This window comes from Primulina huaijiensis, chromosome 18 (genome assembly GCF_012295235.1).
Source record: "Primulina huaijiensis isolate GDHJ02 chromosome 18, ASM1229523v2, whole genome shotgun sequence".
In the NCBI taxonomy this organism is placed as follows: domain Eukaryota; kingdom Viridiplantae; phylum Streptophyta; class Magnoliopsida; order Lamiales; family Gesneriaceae; genus Primulina; species Primulina huaijiensis.
The window spans coordinates 20,193,952-20,212,209 of NC_133323.1; the positions used below are offsets into that span (position 1 = coordinate 20,193,952).

Sequence of the window (18,258 nt, forward strand, 5' to 3'; positions counted from 1 at the left end):
TTCTCAATCTTGACAGAGACTTTCCTATCGTCTTTCCTGAGAACGTTTCTAGCATTCCACCGGACCGAGAGGTGGAATTTTTTATTGAGTTGATGCCGGGCACTGTGTCAATTTCTAAAGCACCCTATCTTTTAGCACCCGGCGAAATGAAAGAGCTAAAAGACCAAATTTAAGAGTTGTTGGACAAGGGTTTCATTCGTCCGAGTTGTTCTCCATGGGGCGCACCGGTATTATTCGTAAAGAAAAAAGATGGCAGTATGCGACTCTGCATTGATTATAGAGAACTGAACAGAGTCACCATCAAGATAAGTATCCCTTACCTAGAATCGAGGACTTGTTTGATCAGTTGCAAGGAACGTCGATTTTCTCGAAGATAGATCTTCGTTCGGGATATCATCAGCTAAAGGTGAAGGAGTATGATGTTCATAAAACGGCTTTTAGGACTTGATATGGACACTACGAGTTTATGGTGATACCATTCGAATTAACCAATGCGCCAGCGATTTCATGGATCTCATAAATTGTGGATTTCAACCGTATCTAGATCGGTTTATCATAGTCTTCATAGATGATATTCTGATTTACTCAAGGAGCAAAGAAGAGCACAGTCTGCACTTAAGAACGACACTGCAAATATTGCAAGATAGAAAACTATTCACTAAGTTCAACAAGTGCGAGTTTTGGCTCGAGAGAGTGGCGTTCTTAGGCCACATTATTTCTAGAGATGGAGTTGATGTCAATCCATGCAAGGTCGAGGCAGTTAAAGAATGGCCAGTACCAAAGAGCGTAACCGATATCCGTAGCTTCTTGTGACTAGCTGGCTACTATCAGAAGTTCACTCAAAGTTTCTCCTCTATTGCGGTACCCTTGACAACCTTGACGAATAACAATGCGAAGTTTATTTGGGGATTCGACTGTCAAGAGAGTTTTGAGAAGCTGAAGCAAGCTTTGACTTCAACGCCAGTTCTATCGATGCCATCAGGGCAAGGAGAGTATGTTCTCTATATAGACGCTTCGAAGCTTGGTTTAGGCGCAGTCCTGATGCAGAATGATCGAGTTATAACATATGCATCTAGACAGTTGAAGGTTCTTGAGAAGAATTATCCAACTCATGACCTCGAGCTTGCAGTAGTAGTATTTGCATTAAAGAAATGGAGACATTACTTATATGAGGAGAAGTGCAAGATTTTCACTGACCATAAAAGCTTGAAGTACTTCTTCACCTAAAAAGAGTTAAATATGAGGCAACGTAGATGGTTAGAGTGGGTGAAAAATTATGACTGCGATATTAGCTACCATTTGGGAAAAGCTAATGTAGTTGCGGACACCTTGAGTAGAAAGACAGCTGTTATCGCTCAATTGACAGTTTAAAGACCATTGCAAGTAGAGATTCAGCAATTCGAGCTTGCAGTGTATGCTGCGAGCGAGGCTCGTAATCATGCTACTATGACAATACAGTCGACTCTGAGGGATAGAATCCGTGAGGGTCAGTCTTCTGATGAACAGTTACAAAAATTGAGACTGAGAAACGAATCTAAAGGCCGGAAGCTCAATTCCGAGGATGATGGCATAGTTCGATATCGAGATCGACTATGGGTTCCTAGTGACGATTCACTAAGAAAAGTCATTATGAAGGAAGCTCGTAATACTCCGTACTCCATTCGTCCTGGAAGTACGAAGATGTACAAGGATTTGCAATCATTATATTGGTGGTTGGTGTGCTGTCGTTGTGCCACCAAACTTAAATTCCTACTCTCTAAATAAAATTAGTGTAATGGTGAGCAGAGTCGAATCCACAGGGAACGGGAGATGATTTCTTTCGAGTAAAATGTAAATACGGGAGGATTTTGGATAAGAACAAAATAAACTATTAAAACTAAAATTATAAAGCAATAAAAAATAATAAACGTAAACGAGAATTAAATTACCAACTCTGATTCAAGGATATTTTCACTATTCAATTGTGTCATTGTTCATCGGCTAGCATATTATTTATTCATGCAGTTACAAGTAATTAACCTTATAATTATAGGGATAGCCGATAAAATCCCTGTTTTTTCCTAATTTAATTGAACAAACCCAGCATCCAGTCAAAACTTATCAATAATTAACTGGGTACGATAGCGTTCCATATTAATTAAAAATAGCATTTTCGTTTTGTGAAAACAGTTAATCCTAAAATCTAACAACCGAGATAGCTGTAATTAATAGATCGAGTTTCGTTGATTTATTTAGATTAAATATTTTATGATAGCACAACACACCTAATATATCCCTACTCATGTACCAATCGTTCATGACAATTACGGATCACTGAATTCATGGATAGCAGTAGAAAATTATATATCAAATTAAATTGTCAGATTAACCAACATACAACTTTCATATAAATAAATCATAATTCAACAAATACTTGAACAAAACACGAATATTAAATTAAAGTGTAAAAACCTCACAGTGATAAATCGAAATAGTAAAAATATCCCTTGTATCAAAAATAAAACTTAGCCTAAAGGTGTGGAGAGAGTTGGAGGGAAAATCCTTGAGCCACTTTTTTTCTTGTGCTTCATGTGAGATTGTTGGTGATTGGAGAAATCTTTTCTTGTGTAAAAAATGTTGTAATCTTCCTTCTACCTTCACGTGAGTTGAGTAGGTTATATCAAGGATAGAAAAACTCATTAATTTAAATCATAATCCCTAAAAATCATAGGAAAGATATGATAGAGTTTTTTTTGGAATAAAACTCTATCTTATCTTTATTTATCCCAATAAGAAAAATATCTCTCCAATTATTTTCCATAAATCAAATACCATAATTAGGAGTCTAAAATATGATATTATCTTTGCAATTTTCGGACTTCGGATTTAGTTATGCCGGCAGCTGAAGAATAATCACAAGACGTGATCACGCCTTGTGGAAAGACCTCTTCTGAATTTTTTTCTGCTTCAAGTCTTAACGAAGATTATATCGACAACTTTAATTGTGATATAAAATCACCTTTTTAGCACAGATTTATCTCACGAGAAGAAAACTTCCTCCTACAATAAAATCACACAAAAATGTGTCAATTAAACATGTTGGAAGTAGTAACAATGAGAGATACAACAACAAAAAAGCAAACTATTATGAGTCTATCAAATCTCCCACACCTAAGCCATGCTTGTCCTCATGCATAAAAGAGTTTAATTCATTATCTCGCTTTTTTTTAATCCCCTTTCTGCGTCCTTTGCTTTTTCGTAGAATTTTTCATGCATCAAAACATTTTGATTATTGAGCATATGATATACCAACATTATGAACAATCGTTTCCATCAGAATGTATAGAAATTAAAATGCATAGGGTCCAAACACTCCTCACAAGATTTGCTCATTTCACTCTCAAGTGTCTAGGTATGTATCAAGGAGCTCTCATATCAAAACACTGAAAATTTTTACCATAAGCTTGCAAATATATCACGTCCTCCACCAAATGAATGAATTAAAATGCACAAACAAGGGCTGTAAATGGGTTGTACCGTGGCTAGAGGTCCGGTAGGAAATAAGGCACAATAGGTTTACAGAATTGAAGAAATCGTACGCACTTTTCACAAAGACAATTGCATCCAACTAACAATAACATCTTCAATCTCATTATAACATCCAAGACCATTTTCTTCTTCTTCGTTGCTCTTATTTTCCTTCTCATTCCGCCTTTTCATTTTCTCTTCCTTTTTTTTCATTTTTTTCCTTATTTTATTTTTTTTTTTTTCTTTTGCATAAAAAGTTTTTGAGACGACGACTTCGAGCATTAATCACTCGATCACAATAATTTGCACTTTATTGGCTCAAAGCGATGCTAAATGCGAAAAGTTTGTATGATTCTCCAATTCAAGGTTCAAATAGAGGAATAACCAACAAAAAGGATTTATCATGGCATGTAATGTGGTTATTTTTCAATGAATAGGCTCATGCTCGAACTTGGCTCACTAGAGGTAAATGAATCAGGGTAGGCTCAAAAGAACGACACTGATGATGCGAAAGAAAACAGTTTGAACCTAATGCCTTTTACTTTGTTTATGCCTCTAATTCATCACAAAGTGTCAACAAAGACATGTATAACAATGCAAGTTCTAGAAAAATCAACAATGAATTACCAACACACAATCAAATAAAATAGAGCATGATATAATGTTTGCTCATAGGCTCAATGCTCACCAAAGAAAACGGTATGTGTGCTAGACCCCATACACTTATCATTTCAACACATCATCCAGAGCAACTACCCATAAATGTAGCAATAAGAATGCAAAATCAGTTGCATACAAAGAAAACATCGGGTTTTTTTTCATAGACTCGCAACAGAAGCATTCAAGATTCAAATGAGAGAGATAACGAATAAACACTAGATGCTTTATGGATCAAACAACTTTCCTCTGTCGTACTCTCTCTCCCTTTTTTTCTACCTTTTTTTTTCACTTTTCTTAATTTTTTTTTTCGGAATAAACATGCAAAAAAATTGGAAAAAATAGAAATAGAAACTAGAAATAAAGCTATATACCCCTCTCGCACCTATATGTGGCAATGTTCTCAATGACACAAAAATTAGATGCACAACGCAGACAGTAAAAACGCAACGGAAGTTAGAGAAATCCCCTGAAATTTTTTTGGGCATCGTAGAGCAAAGCTTCTTATTGTTGTGGCGGGGAAAATTGTGGATCGATGATAGAAGCTCCTGAGAGAAGATGTGAAAGGGGTGAGAACAAATAGGGTTAGATAAAATAAACTTAAATGATGTTTTTTTTTAAAATCAGAAGATGTTTTCTCACAAGGCGTGATCACGCCTTGTTAGAAAACATCTACTGTGTTTAGGGCAATTTTTTTTTTGGTGCAGAAGTGATATTCTTATAAGGCGTGATCACGCTTTGTTAAAAGACATATTATGTACAAAGGTAACAAAAATTGTACTATTTGAAAAAAAATAAAATTAAAAGAAGTCAAAAATAATAAGAAAAAAAAATTTGGGTCGCCTCCCAAAAGCGCTTGATTTTTAGTCGTCGGCTTGACCCTCAAATGGATTCATTCAAAGAGCGGCTGATGCCCAAAGTACGTGTCATATGACACCATATATGGGTCTTGGTTCCATGTGCCCTCAAGTTTGGCTTGATGTATGCAATGTAAGCTCGTCTACTCAACAAAACGTGACTTTAAATAATAGGCATGAGATGAGAGTATCATCGTTGGCTCTTGAAGAACAAAATCAGTTGCAATCGACAATGGAGAAATACAAGGATATCCTAGATGTATGTATGATAATATTATCGACGAGCTCAAATCGATAGTCTCAGGAGCTTGTTCATCTCTCAACTTCATTGGTGCCTCATCTTCGTTTGATATTTCTTCCAAAATTTCTTCAGATTGAAACTCAACAGTTTCCTCATTCAATGCCACGCGCTTGTTTACCATATCATTCAATTGACTTATGATTATTTCAAGACTATATCCCTCATCTTCTTGATGCTCGAAAGGTTGGTCTGTAAAATCAGATTGGCTAATTTCTGGAGTGTATTGGTGGCTCCAACTCTGCAGCGAAAGATCCCAATACTGATGGTAGTCAAAGTCGGCCATATCATTTAGCAAATATATAACACTGTCCTCACGTTGAATAAGTAGTGGACTACCAGTTGTTAGTGCTCCATTAAATACCCATCTTTGTGTAACTGCATCCAAACATTTAAGGAAAAGTCGAAGAAGAACATAGTTAGAAAAATCTTGATTCCTGAATATTTTGCTAAATTACTGAATCTCTCACATGCTGCATAGAATGGCTCTTCGGTTTGTTGGGCAAAACTTATAAATACTTGTCGATGAAACATCTCGAAGTATTTCACAACAAAAAATTCTCAAATGCTGCTTTTCTCGATGAATGAATCACCTGTACAATAAGAATGAGACATGAAAAAAATAATAATAGCAAAAATCGAAAAAAAAAAACTAACCTTGCACTGTTTCCCGGCAACGGCGCCAAAATTTGGTGTGCCGTCGTTGTGCCACCAAACTTAAATTCATACTCTCTAAATAAAATTAGTGTAATGGTGATCAGGGTCGAATCCACAGGGAACGGGAGATGATTTCTTTAGAGTAAAATGTAAATACGGGAGGATTTTGGATAAAGACAAAATAAAATATTAAAACTAAAATTATAAAGCAATAAAAAATAATAAAACTAAACGAGAATTAAATTACAAACTCTGATTCAAGGAGATTTTCACTATACAATTGTGTCAATGTTCATCGGCTAACATATTATGTATTCATGCAGTTACAAGTAATTAACCTTAGAATTATAGGGATAGCCGCTAAAATCCTTGTGTTTTCCTAATTTAATCGATCAAACCCAACATCCAGTCAAAACTTATCAATAACTAACTGGGCACGATAGCGTTCCATATTAATTAAAAATAGCATTTTCGTTTTGTGAAAACAGTTAATCCTAAAATCTAACAACCGAGATAGCTGCAATTGATAGATCGAGTTTCGTTGATTTATTTAGATTAAATATGTTATGATAACACAACATACTTAATGCATCACTACTCATGTACCAATCGTTCATGACAATTACGGATCACTGAATTCATGGATAGCAGTAGAAAATTATATATCGAATTAAATTGTCAGATAACCAACATACAACTTTCATATAAATAAATCATAAATCAACAAATACTTGAACAAAACACGAATATTAAATTAAAGTGTAAAAACCTCACAGTGATAAATCGATATAGTAAAAATATCCCTTGTATCAAAAATAAAACTTAGCCTAAAGGTGTGGAGAGAGTTGGAGGGAAAATCCTTGAGCCACTTTTTTTCTTGTGCTTCATGTGAGATTGTTGGTGATTGGAGAAATCTTTTCTTGTGTAAAAAATGTTGTAATCTTCCTTCTACCTTCACGTGAGTTGAGTAGGTTATATCAAGGATAGAAAAACTCATTAATTTAAATCATAATCCCTAAAAATCATAGGAAAGATATGATAGAGTTTTTTTTGGAATAAAACTCTATCTTATCTTTATTTATCCCAATAAGAAAAATATCTCTCCAATTATTTTCCATAAATCAAATACCATAATTAGGAGTCTAAAATATGATATTATCTTTGCAATTTTCGGACTTCAGATTTAGTTATGCCGGAAGCTGAAGAATAATCACAAAACATGATCACTCCTTGTGGAAAGACCTCTTCTGAATTTTTTTCTGCTTCAAGTCTTCCACGAAGATTATATCAGCAACTTTAATTGTGATATAAAATCACCCTTTTAGCACAGATTTATCTCACGAGAAGAAAACTTCTTCCTACAATAAAATCACACAAAAATGAGTCAATTAAACATGTTGGAAGTAGTAACAATGGGAGCTACGACAACAAAAATGCAAACTATTATGAGTCTATCAGTGGTCGGACATGAAGCATGACATCTTGCGCTTTTTATCCGAGTATTTGACATGCCAACAAGTTAAGGCAGAGCATCAGAGGCCAGCAGAGAAGCTTAAGTCACTTCCTACTCCAAGTGGAAATGGGAAAATATTACTATGGATTTTGTTGTGGGATTGCAAATGACTATCAGTGGATTCAATGTCATTTGGGTGATAGTTGATCGTCTTACAAAATCAGCCCAATTTTTACCTATTAAGACGACATTCACCATGACACAGTATGTATAGTTGTATATCCGAGAGATAGTCTGACTGTATGGGATTCCAGAATCTATTGTTTCTGACAGAGATTCGAGGTTCACATCGTCCTTCTGGAAAAGTCTGCATTCAGCGATGGGAACAAAGTTGTTGTTCAACACAGCGTTTCATCCTCAAACCGATGGTTAGTCCGAAAGAGTGATTCAAATATTGGAGGATCTACTCCGAGCTTGTGTGATCGATTTCCAAGGAAGTTGGGAACCGAAGTTACCTCTAGTAGAGTTCACCTATAACAATAGCTACCAGTCGTCTATAGGTATGGCTCCTTACGAGACACTTAATGGAAGGAAATGTAGATCACCGATACATTGGGAAGAGGTTGGTGAAAGAGGAGAATTCGGTCCGGACTTGGTCAAGCAGACAGCAGAGCTAGTAGTCAAAATCCGAGATAGGATGAAAAATGCTCAAAGTCGCCAAAAGAGTTACGCTGATAAGCGACGAAGGGAGCTAGAGTTTGCAGTGGGTGACCACATATTTGTGAAAGTAGTACCTATGAAGAGTGTTATGAGATTTGGCAAGAAAGTCAAACTCAATCCAAAGTTCATAGGACTGTTTGAGATTTTAGAGAAGATTGGAACATTAGCTTAAAAAGTGACGTCGTCACCGACGCTAGCTGGAGTGCATAATGTGTTCCATATCTCAATGCTGCGGAAGTACAAGTCAAATTCTAAACATGTATTGAATTATAACCTCTGAAGTTGGCTCCAAATAGACTCCAAATATGTCATATGAGGAAATACCTAAACAAATTCTAGATGGGTAAGAAAGAAGGCTCCGAAATAAAATTATTCAAATGGTCAAAGTCAAGTAGCTAAATCATTAGGAGGAAGAAGCTAATTGGGAAATCGAGAAGGACATGAGGAGTCACTACTCGGAGTTATTGGGTAAGTTTTAATTTTGAGCACGAAATTTCATTTAAGGAATGGAGGAATTGTAAGGTCCAAAATGCGATAAAGTAATCCAACTGCACGCAAATCTAGGAATAATGAAAAATACCTAATTAAATTATTTTAATGGTATTTATCGAATGTGGTAGGCATATTTACCTGTTTAAAATATGGTTTTATATTAGAATGCTTAAAACTATGTTTTAAAGGTAATTCGAGACGCGATCGAGGAACGGAGATCGGGGACCGTAAAGGAAAAATATTTTCATTAAATGATTATTTTTAATTATTTAATATATGGTATTTTCGAAAATGGTGCTTTTTGAGGTGTTTTTATATACCGAGTCGTATTTAAAACCGAGAATCGATTTTTGACGAATATAAGGACTTTTTGAGAACTCGGCTAATATTTTCGAAAATCTTCCTGAACAAAATAATTTTCCTACTATCTAATGGGCCTAAGGGGCCTATTATACTATGGTTTTTGGGTCAAGTTTTTCACCTTATTATTTAATATCAAGGATTGTGTTCTAAACCCTAAAACAATGAAAACACACGCACACCAAGCTCCTAGTAACACTAGGACTCTCCCTAGCAGCCATCACGCAGCCACACTAATTTTTAAAGGCTTGTACGCCACTTTTATAGAAATAAAACGCAGCAAGTTCCCCTCCCTCTCTGCCAACGTTCTTCGCATCTAAATTTTTTTTTCGTGCATGAAATACGCATAGGCACGCCTTAATCTTCTTTCCCTCATCGTTCATACTATATTATGTGTATTTAACATGATTGCATAAAAAATATGATATACTTTTTTATATTTTCGTTTTTATGGCAATACATGATCAAAAATTGAGTTTTCATGCTTTTAAATCCATGTTTATGTTGCACAAATGGGTTGCCATGATAGGGCTATGGGAAGGGACGTTTTTCAGCATGATTAAGGGTCCAAGCCTCCCATGATAGGGCTATGGGAAGGGACGTTTTTCAGCATGATTAAGGGTCCATAGAGGCTTGGCTAAGGGCTGGACAAGAAGGGTAAAATGTTGAAAGAAAATTTGTGTTGTAGATGAACTAGGGTTTCGGCTTTGGTGAAGTTTGGTTAAGTTTCGAGTTGATTCGGTTTAAAACCGAGACATAGGTTCAAGTTTTAAAACGAATTGAGAAATTAGTCGAGGAGCTTAAGTTTAAGTCTAAGAAATTCTTATGGGTGTATTTTAAGGTATTATGGTAAATCTGGATGTATTCGGGTCGTCGTTTTAAGGTCGAAGTGTAAAATGAGAAAGTTAGGGTTTCAGGAGCAAAATAGTCATTTTACACCTAAAAAATGTTAGACGTCCTAGCAGTGCCTTGGATCCTGTAATGAATGATTAAATGTTTATTTTGAAATGTTGTGGGATTTTATGATCAAAAATGATATATGCTAAAAGACGTGTTGCATGCTTAGTTTAAAAGAAAAATCATATCTATGCATGAATTTTTACAAATGATGATTATAATGAAAGTGTGGGGCTCTTAACTCCTAATCGTTATTACCATGCAATTAGATTAGGGTTGATTAATTACAGCGGAAAACGAGTTTAAATTTTCTTTACAATGAGCCCAAAACATCTTATTTACAAAAATGCCATCAAAACTATTTTAAAAGTTATTGGACTATTGTTTATTCTCGGGATCTCACAGAAAGGTTGAAGGAAGTGACTTGATTGTTAATAATATGAAAGGATATGATGATATGTAAGGCCAATGATCAGTTGACGGGTAAGAGTATCGCTGATGTCCCTGCCGTCTGGTACCATGGTTATACGTAGATGAATCCATCGACCAAAAGCTGAAACGGGAAGCACAATTAATCATCTGAATTAAATAAAAAGTAAACGTATATGTATATGATGAAAGGAAAAAGGTTTAAAGTTATGCATATTCATGAAATGCTATTTTTATTAAAAATATTTTCATTGTTGCTTGTGGATGTATATGTATTACTTGTTATAACGGTTAAGGTTTACTGAGCCAATAGACTCACTAGATATGAATGATGCAAGCAGGTGATAATAATTTTGATGATGATGGAGGACTTGATGGTTGAACTGGCTGAGCTGATTTTGCTAATAACCCGAGGACCTTTGCTAGTTTTTTCGCATTAGTATAATTTTAAATATTTTATGACGTTGATGACTTTTGATGGTTTTGAGAGGATTTAAGATTCTTATGATTTATTTTGAAAATACCAGTTTTAGATTTAGTTGTCATCTTACGATTTTATATTTTGCAGTGCGTTCTTTTAGATTTTTAAATAATAGGATGGTTTATTTTAAATGACAAAATTATATATATGTATATGTATGATTATTTCGGCCGAAAGCATATAGGAAAAAAATTTATAGTATATTTTAAAAAAAATGAGTAGTAGACGTTTTAATAACCGTCAGAAAAGTTTTTCTATGTAAATTCAGTTGATTGAATAGTTGCTATGAGTTTCAGCTTCATAGGGTTGATGAACCGAGCAAAAGTAATTTTGTACAAACAGCTGTACCAATCAAATCTTCTAGTAAAATCTTACTGGAGACAGAAAAAGAGAGACATAGAAGCATTATCTTTGAACTTACATATAACAAACTTTCGTCTATATTTATTTTCAATCATTTACTAACCTAATCATATTTGCGTACAACTTATTCATTTTGTACATTGAGTTGCTGGCTTATCTTTTAGTTGCAGACTAGAACATGTCGATGGCTAGATAGAAATATTTTATCTTAGCTTTCTCGTGTTGTTCTTCTAAATCTCTCGGATTGATTATATTTTATTTTTTAATGTTAAAAAAAAAAATAGAACATGAAAATGATTCGTGTATTTTGGCTACAATTGTCAGACTAGTAACAACTACGTAACACGATGAAATATGAAACAGATATCGATCCCACGACAAGTCATTCTATACAAACTCCAATTAACATGCGACATGCAAGCGTTGTCCTAAGTAGACCAGGTGACATGTGAGAGACATAAGAGTCAGAACATTGAGGAATGAAGAGTAAGAGTTCAGCCTCCTCAGCATCTCTGTCATTCTCGCCATTTCAGCCTTGGCTTCTGCTGCTGTATCCTCTTGTTTTCCTTCAGCTGATCCCGGACTCCCTTCCGTGCTGCTTAGGCCTCTCGCCAGAGATTCGGTTGTCGGATCGACGTTTCGGCCTCTCGGCTCCGTGACGCCGCTCTCTTTTCCTCTCCCTTCTTCCTTTTCCATCTTCATTCTTTCAAACATCACCTGCAAGCATATAAATTAAGCAACAACTTGAAGTACTACTACTACACATGCATCTACAAATTCTTGTTCATCCCCCGAGAGACTGTCCTCCACGAATATGCAAAAGAACTCTATACTAACTATAACAGCAATGAATTAATTTCTAAGCTGTCAGGTACTTCAGAGGTATTTGAAACAGCAATAAAACAAGTTCCAACCTTTGTTGCGCGGGGCTCCAAATACATCATGTTGGCCAAAACCATAACAAGTGATACCACAAGATTGAAAGACTGAAACATGCCAACACTAACTGGATACAACCTTTTCCTCTGGCTCAGTAAGTGTCCGAACAATGCCATCCCCACACAATAAGCCATAGCCTTAAAGTACACAGGATAAATCCTGCTCTGCACCATACCAAACTGGTGCCTAGGCAAAGTCCCAGCCAGAACATAACTCGAAGCGAAAGTAACCCAAATGCACATCCCATAAGCCGCCGTAAATCCCAGCAAATGCAGCACGCCAGACACCGAGTTCAAGTTCATCGGGGGTACCAAGGATGCAAAAACGCGGACCCCAATATCCCGAGCCCTCTGGAACGAGCCCCTTAGTTCTCTTTTCCCTTCTTCTTTCACCCTTTGAGCGCCCTGTTTCACTCTGTCCGATACATCTCCCACCATTTCTTCCGCTTCTTTTGCCTTTTCTGACACATGGCTCTTCGCCTTCTCGGCTTGAACAGAGGCGCCTTCTTTCATTTCGCTGGCCTTCTCAGAAACCTTATCCTTCGCTTCTCTTGCAGACTCCTTCACATTTTCTGTTGATTCCCGGGCTTTATCCGAGACCCGATGCGCTGAATGAGTAATAGTATCTTTAACTTTACCAATGGCCTCACCCGCCTCTTCCTCGACCTCATGGGCCTTCTCCGCCACCGCTTCTTTCGTCTTACCCATGGCGGCAGCAATTTTATGCTTACACTTGCCATATGCATCGCACACAAGCTCACTTGGACTAAACCCACGATGGATTTCTTCAGGTATCGCGGAATCTTCTTCTTTTAATCTACCGTTCACGCCCTCCGACTTCTCAGACACTTTGTCCTCCATATTTTCCGTGGACCCCTTGTGATCTTGGGGTGAAATGGAGACCTTGGTATTTCCATTATCCTTCTCAAATTCAACCACAATCCTGTGCCCATCTTTCAACACGATATTCTCTTTGGAATTCTGCTTCTCCGGGGTCGGAGAAAAGAACCCCGCCGTCACAAGTGAAGTGAACAAAAGACCCAAAGCGAAAACATTCATCATCCTTACACTGTTGCTGTTCTCTCTCTCGAAAACTGATCCGTGAAACTCTGAATGGGAGAGGCAGTTACAAATTTGTGTATACAATTTGTGGAAGATGAGAAGAAACACGTAGCCTGTAAATTCTCAAAGAAGCAACACGTGGCTAGCTCCCGAAAGTTCTTCGAGAATGATACGCGGCAGTTTGTGGTTTAAGGTATCTTGCCACCTTTGTAGTAATTAATGACAGGAACCTTTTGCAAATTAACAAACTAGCTTTCAATACTAACACGTCAATTACTATTATATTACACAAGTGATATTTCTCCCATATTTTTGTAGAGTTGGTTTTTTTTAATTAAAAAACACTAGAAATTAAATTTGAAAATTTACATTTTAATAATTTCTTATTTTTAATGACTTTTTAAACCTTGACTTTTTATAAAAATTATACGAACAACCCTTGTACCACTTGGAATCGGGCGAGCTGAATTATCTTGATAATATATAAAAGAACAATGATCAAAATAACCAGCAGTCAAAACGGTTAAAAAGAAAACTTAATTTTCCACAAGCATATTTCAAGCTGGTTAGACTAGTCCCGAAGTTATCTATGCTAATTGGATGCTACAAGATCTAGTTGGATGACACGAATACGGTAGCGTCCAGTTAGCATGATTAACATATGAACAAGTCTAACATGACTTGAAATATGAGTTATAGAAAATTAAATATTCTTTGTAATCGTTTTGTCTGCTGATTATTTTGATCATTAATTTATAACATATTTTCAAAATATTTCAATTTGTCATATTTTCAAAGTGATGTAAATGGCATTCATGAAATTTTTAGAAAAAAAATAAAATCTAAAATACCAATTTAATTTGCACACAATAAAAACATGTATTTTTAAAATTTCAAGGAAAATTTTATGCAAATAATTCCTTGTGATATTCGAAACTCCCAGTCCCATCAGTCATAAATTAATTAATTATATGTCATCGAAATACCCCCACACATTTGCTATACACCTATTCAAATATAAATAAAAAGAGCTATTGTTTATAGGTCCGGAGGCTTTGTGTATCACGAATTCACAACCGATATACTTACTATTGATTACAAATATAAGTTTTATAATAAGGATTATTATTAATTATATCAATATACTTTGCCTTTGTTTTCCAATTCTGTCCCAATTTTTGGGTGTTCATTTTATATCCGTCAAACTCTAAGTTCTGTCTCACAAATGTCCGAGTCGTTAGTTAAAATATTAAGAGCTGATGGAAATTGCTCATGAGCTGCACATGATTGTATTATCTCGAAATCAGATGAAGCACAAACCTAGCCCTATTTTTGTTGGAATATTGTTCTCTCGTACCCAAAGCACAACGAAAGTCTAAAATTTTTAGTTTTGACGTTCAAAACATTTATTGGACGTCGTATGATTTAATACATTGATATGGTGTTTAGATATGTTTACATTTGTGTATTTAAAACTTGACATCAAACCAGTATAGGATTAGCGCAGTTGGTCTTTCTTATAAATCCATGCGAACGAATCTTCTTCTTTCTTTGATAATCAAATAAGGTTCACGATCAGAGACTGATTTCATCATATAGATCGCACTAAAGATCTAATCAGAAATCTCACATTAATTAGGATTTATAATCCTAATCCTACTAGGATTCTTTTATTTTCATTAATTAATTCAAATTCTCATGTTGTATATATCATGTAAAGTCAACTCTTAATAATGCATGATACACACACATATATACATACAAATACGCATATATACATGTATAGACATATATATAAAATTAAATAATCATTATTTAATTTTTTTTAATTAATTGTTAATCAATTAATTAATCTATTATAGACCCCTCTTGAATAATCTACGAGAATCTTGTACATATTCGTAGTCATCACTACTAACATTATTATTTAATTAATATATTCTAAATTTACTAAATAAATAAATGTGAACTCATTATAACCCCGATCGATGATCGGACAGCGCCGATTTATCGATTGTATAAATCTCGTTCATATAATGAAAATTGAAAATTTCGAATATCAAAATTTTCACTGTCCATTTTCGGCAGCTGCAAGTTTTGTGAACTCCTTCACTAAAACAGATAGTTCCACTCTCCTCACAAAATTAGCTATTAACCTAACATCCACATCTTCCATCATACGGAATTACCTTATAAACTCATTTATAAGCAATCTGTTTGATCTTCATCAAATTACAGACACCAAATTCAACTACTTGAATTTGATTATCTCAACAGGAACACCGAATTCAATACTTATGTGACCCTCGATGATTCTGGGATACAGCTAACCGTGAGTTAACAACTTCATTGGATTCAGAATAATATTTATTCTTATTCGAGCTTACCCTAATTAGCCCTATTCTTTTCATCAACATCTTGATCAAGAATGTCATAATTAAAATCTGATTGCACCCATCGGATCATGGTAAGAGCGTCAAGTAACTTCATCCTATGATTCACTGGGTATATATACTACGACTTTGCTTGTCCCATCTCTCGTTACTACATGATATGTATAGCCAGCCAGGATTGAGCTAGCTATATCCGAGATCATACTTTTTTTAATTAAAAATATTATTTTTTATGCTAAAAATATTACCTTTAACTTAAAATAACCTCTCTGTGGATCGATTTCGTACTTACGAAATATATTACTTGCAGACAACTTACACTTGGATGGATTATAAGTTAAGTAGTAGCAGAGAGCATGACAACGAGTTGTCAATGGTTGGAATCCATCGAAAAGAGTAGATGAAGGTGATGACAGTCTGCCAAAGCCAGGAAGTGAATGTACAGTTGATGAAGTACAATTTTCGAACCACAATTCAAGGGTTTTAAACATTATCTTCACATCAGTTGATCTAAACATGTTCAGTTTGTTTACCAACTGTATTTCTGCTAACGACGCATAAGAAATCTTTTAAAAGCATCGTGATGGATCTGAAAGTGTTCGAAGTAAAAATTTAAGAATTCTAACATCTAAATTCGAATTTCTGAGGATGGGAGAGACTGAAAAAATCATTGATTATGATTGTCACCTCAGAGATATTGCTAACAAAGCATTTATCCTTGGAGATCCAATATCGAATGAACGACTGGTTAGAAAAGTACTTAGATCACTTTCTGAACAATTAAGTATCGAAAATTTTACATTTGATGAAACACAAGACATATCTCAACTCTATGTGGAAGACTTGTTCAGTCCTATTCATGATTTCGACATGAACACGGACTTACAAAATAAGGAAAAAAAGATAAGACCATTGCTTTCCAAGTCTCTAATGATTCTTACAACGATCTTCTTCAATTATCATAAGAAGTCAATTAGTCAGATCTTTGTGAAGACTCTATCTCTTATATCACGAAGAAGTTTGGAGATTATTTGAAAAGAATAAGAGACAAAAAGAAAATATCACAAAAATCTAAGTTTCCTAGTCTAACTGCTCTTGAAAAAACTCAAAAGTTTCCTACCAATGACAATTTTGATCAAAGGAATGAAGATAAGAATCAAATTGATTCTAAAAGATTTGATTTTGTGCAATGTAGATAATGCAATGATTTCGGACATTATGCGAATGAATTTGCAAATAGGTTTCTAGAAAATAAAGGACTGGATGTATCTTTAAATGATGAGAAATCCGATGAAGATCAAGAAGCTAACCAAGAAGAAAGTCACACTTCCCTAATCGCACTTTTGGAAGAAATACGCTGGTTACAAGTCAATCCACTGGGTGTTGCCTCTCGTGTTGCAACACCTGGTCAGAACAACTCTCTAAAATCAGTATGCCTTAATGCTAAAACTTTTGGGGATTCGATTATTCAAGACACTCTAGAGGAAGATGATGAATAAATCACTCTAAAAATGTACAAAAGCTATATGAGGAGTTGAATGCTGACTGGATCAAAAGAAATAAGTTGAACACAACTCTCTCAAAAGAGAATATTGAGCTAAAGTCTATCGTCGCCAAACTCAAATTGATCTTAAGAAAGAAGGATTTGGAATTGTATAAAATCAAGGATGAGTTTGAAAAGCTAAGGCAACTGAAACACTTGTTAAGTTCAACTCTAGTACAATCAAGCTTGATTCCATACTAATGATGGGAAATGATATTAAGATCAGATTATGTTTCAACAATAATGTGTTTGAAGTTAGAGAATTATCAAAACTAATTGTATTTTTGAGAGAAAACAGAAACACATCAAGCTCACCAATTGTCACTCCCTCCTATGGCCAAGAATTTTCCATCAAAGAAGTAAGTTGTTGCTCAAAAGCCGAAGCAAATGAAATGTCATTTTGTGCGTCACTAGTGTTTCAAACATGGTTATATAAAATTATACTGTTTTAAGCTAAGGCACGACTACATGTTCTGGGAAGCAAATCGGATGTTGCACAAGGTGTCCTACAACACCTACCGCAACACCTCCGACAAACGAACTTCAGTGAAGAAATTTTGGAGACCTAAGGCTAAAATTCATTGTCATATTGTTTATACATCACTAAAATCTAACATTGCAGGTCACTGGTACTTTGATAGTGGAAGCTCACGCCAAATGACAGGTTCAAGAGAACATCTAATAGACTATGTTGGACAAAAGATTAGTAGAATGACCTAGGGAGATGGAGCAAAATGAAGGATTGTTAAAAAAGAAACACTTGAATGTTGAAGGAATTCCCAACCTTTGTAATGTGCCACATGTCGAGGGACTAAACTTAAAATTGATAAGTATTAATCAATTGTATGATGATGATTTGCATGTTAAGTTTAATAAAAATTCTTGTGAATTTTTTTTGATAATGCTAACATGTTTGTTTGACAGGTACAAGATCTGCAAATAATTGCTATCAATTAGGAGAAAAACTTACATGCAAACATGCAAAAGTGAGTGAACTTGATCTTTGACATCAAAAGACAGGTCACACAAATTTCACGACATTGAATAACCTCTGTAAGTGTGATGTTGTATGAGTTATGCCCAATTTATCATCTCGCATACTGTATATTAGGAGTAGGTCTCTTGTGAGACGGTCTCACGAATCTTTATCT

At 35.2% G+C, this 18,258-nt stretch overlaps 1 protein-coding gene across 1 annotated transcript; it reads right to left on the minus strand.

Annotated features, from left to right (window-relative positions):
* Positions 1 to 11,454: 11,454 nt before the first annotated feature.
* On the minus strand, positions 11,455 to 13,251 carry LOC140964129 (uncharacterized). Its single transcript, XM_073423665.1, has 2 exons — positions 12,086 to 13,251; positions 11,455 to 11,888 (listed from the first exon to the last, which is right to left on the minus strand). The coding sequence occupies exons 1-2, from the start codon at positions 13,169 to 13,171 to the stop codon at positions 11,574 to 11,576; spliced, it is 1,401 nt and encodes a 466-aa protein (XP_073279766.1). The 5' UTR covers positions 13,172 to 13,251; the 3' UTR covers positions 11,455 to 11,573.
* Between the last annotated feature and the right edge of the window lie 5,007 nt (positions 13,252 to 18,258).

Excerpts from the sequence above, each read along its gene's own strand:
- LOC140964129 (XM_073423665.1), bottom strand. The coding sequence starts at position 13,171 with ATGATGAATGTTTTCGCTTTGGGTCTTTTGTTCACTTCACTTGTGACG. Across the intron at positions 11,889-12,085 it reads TGGAGCCCCGCGCAACAAAG|GTGATGTTTGAAAGAATGAA; the intron begins GTTGGAACTTGT and ends ATATGCTTGCAG.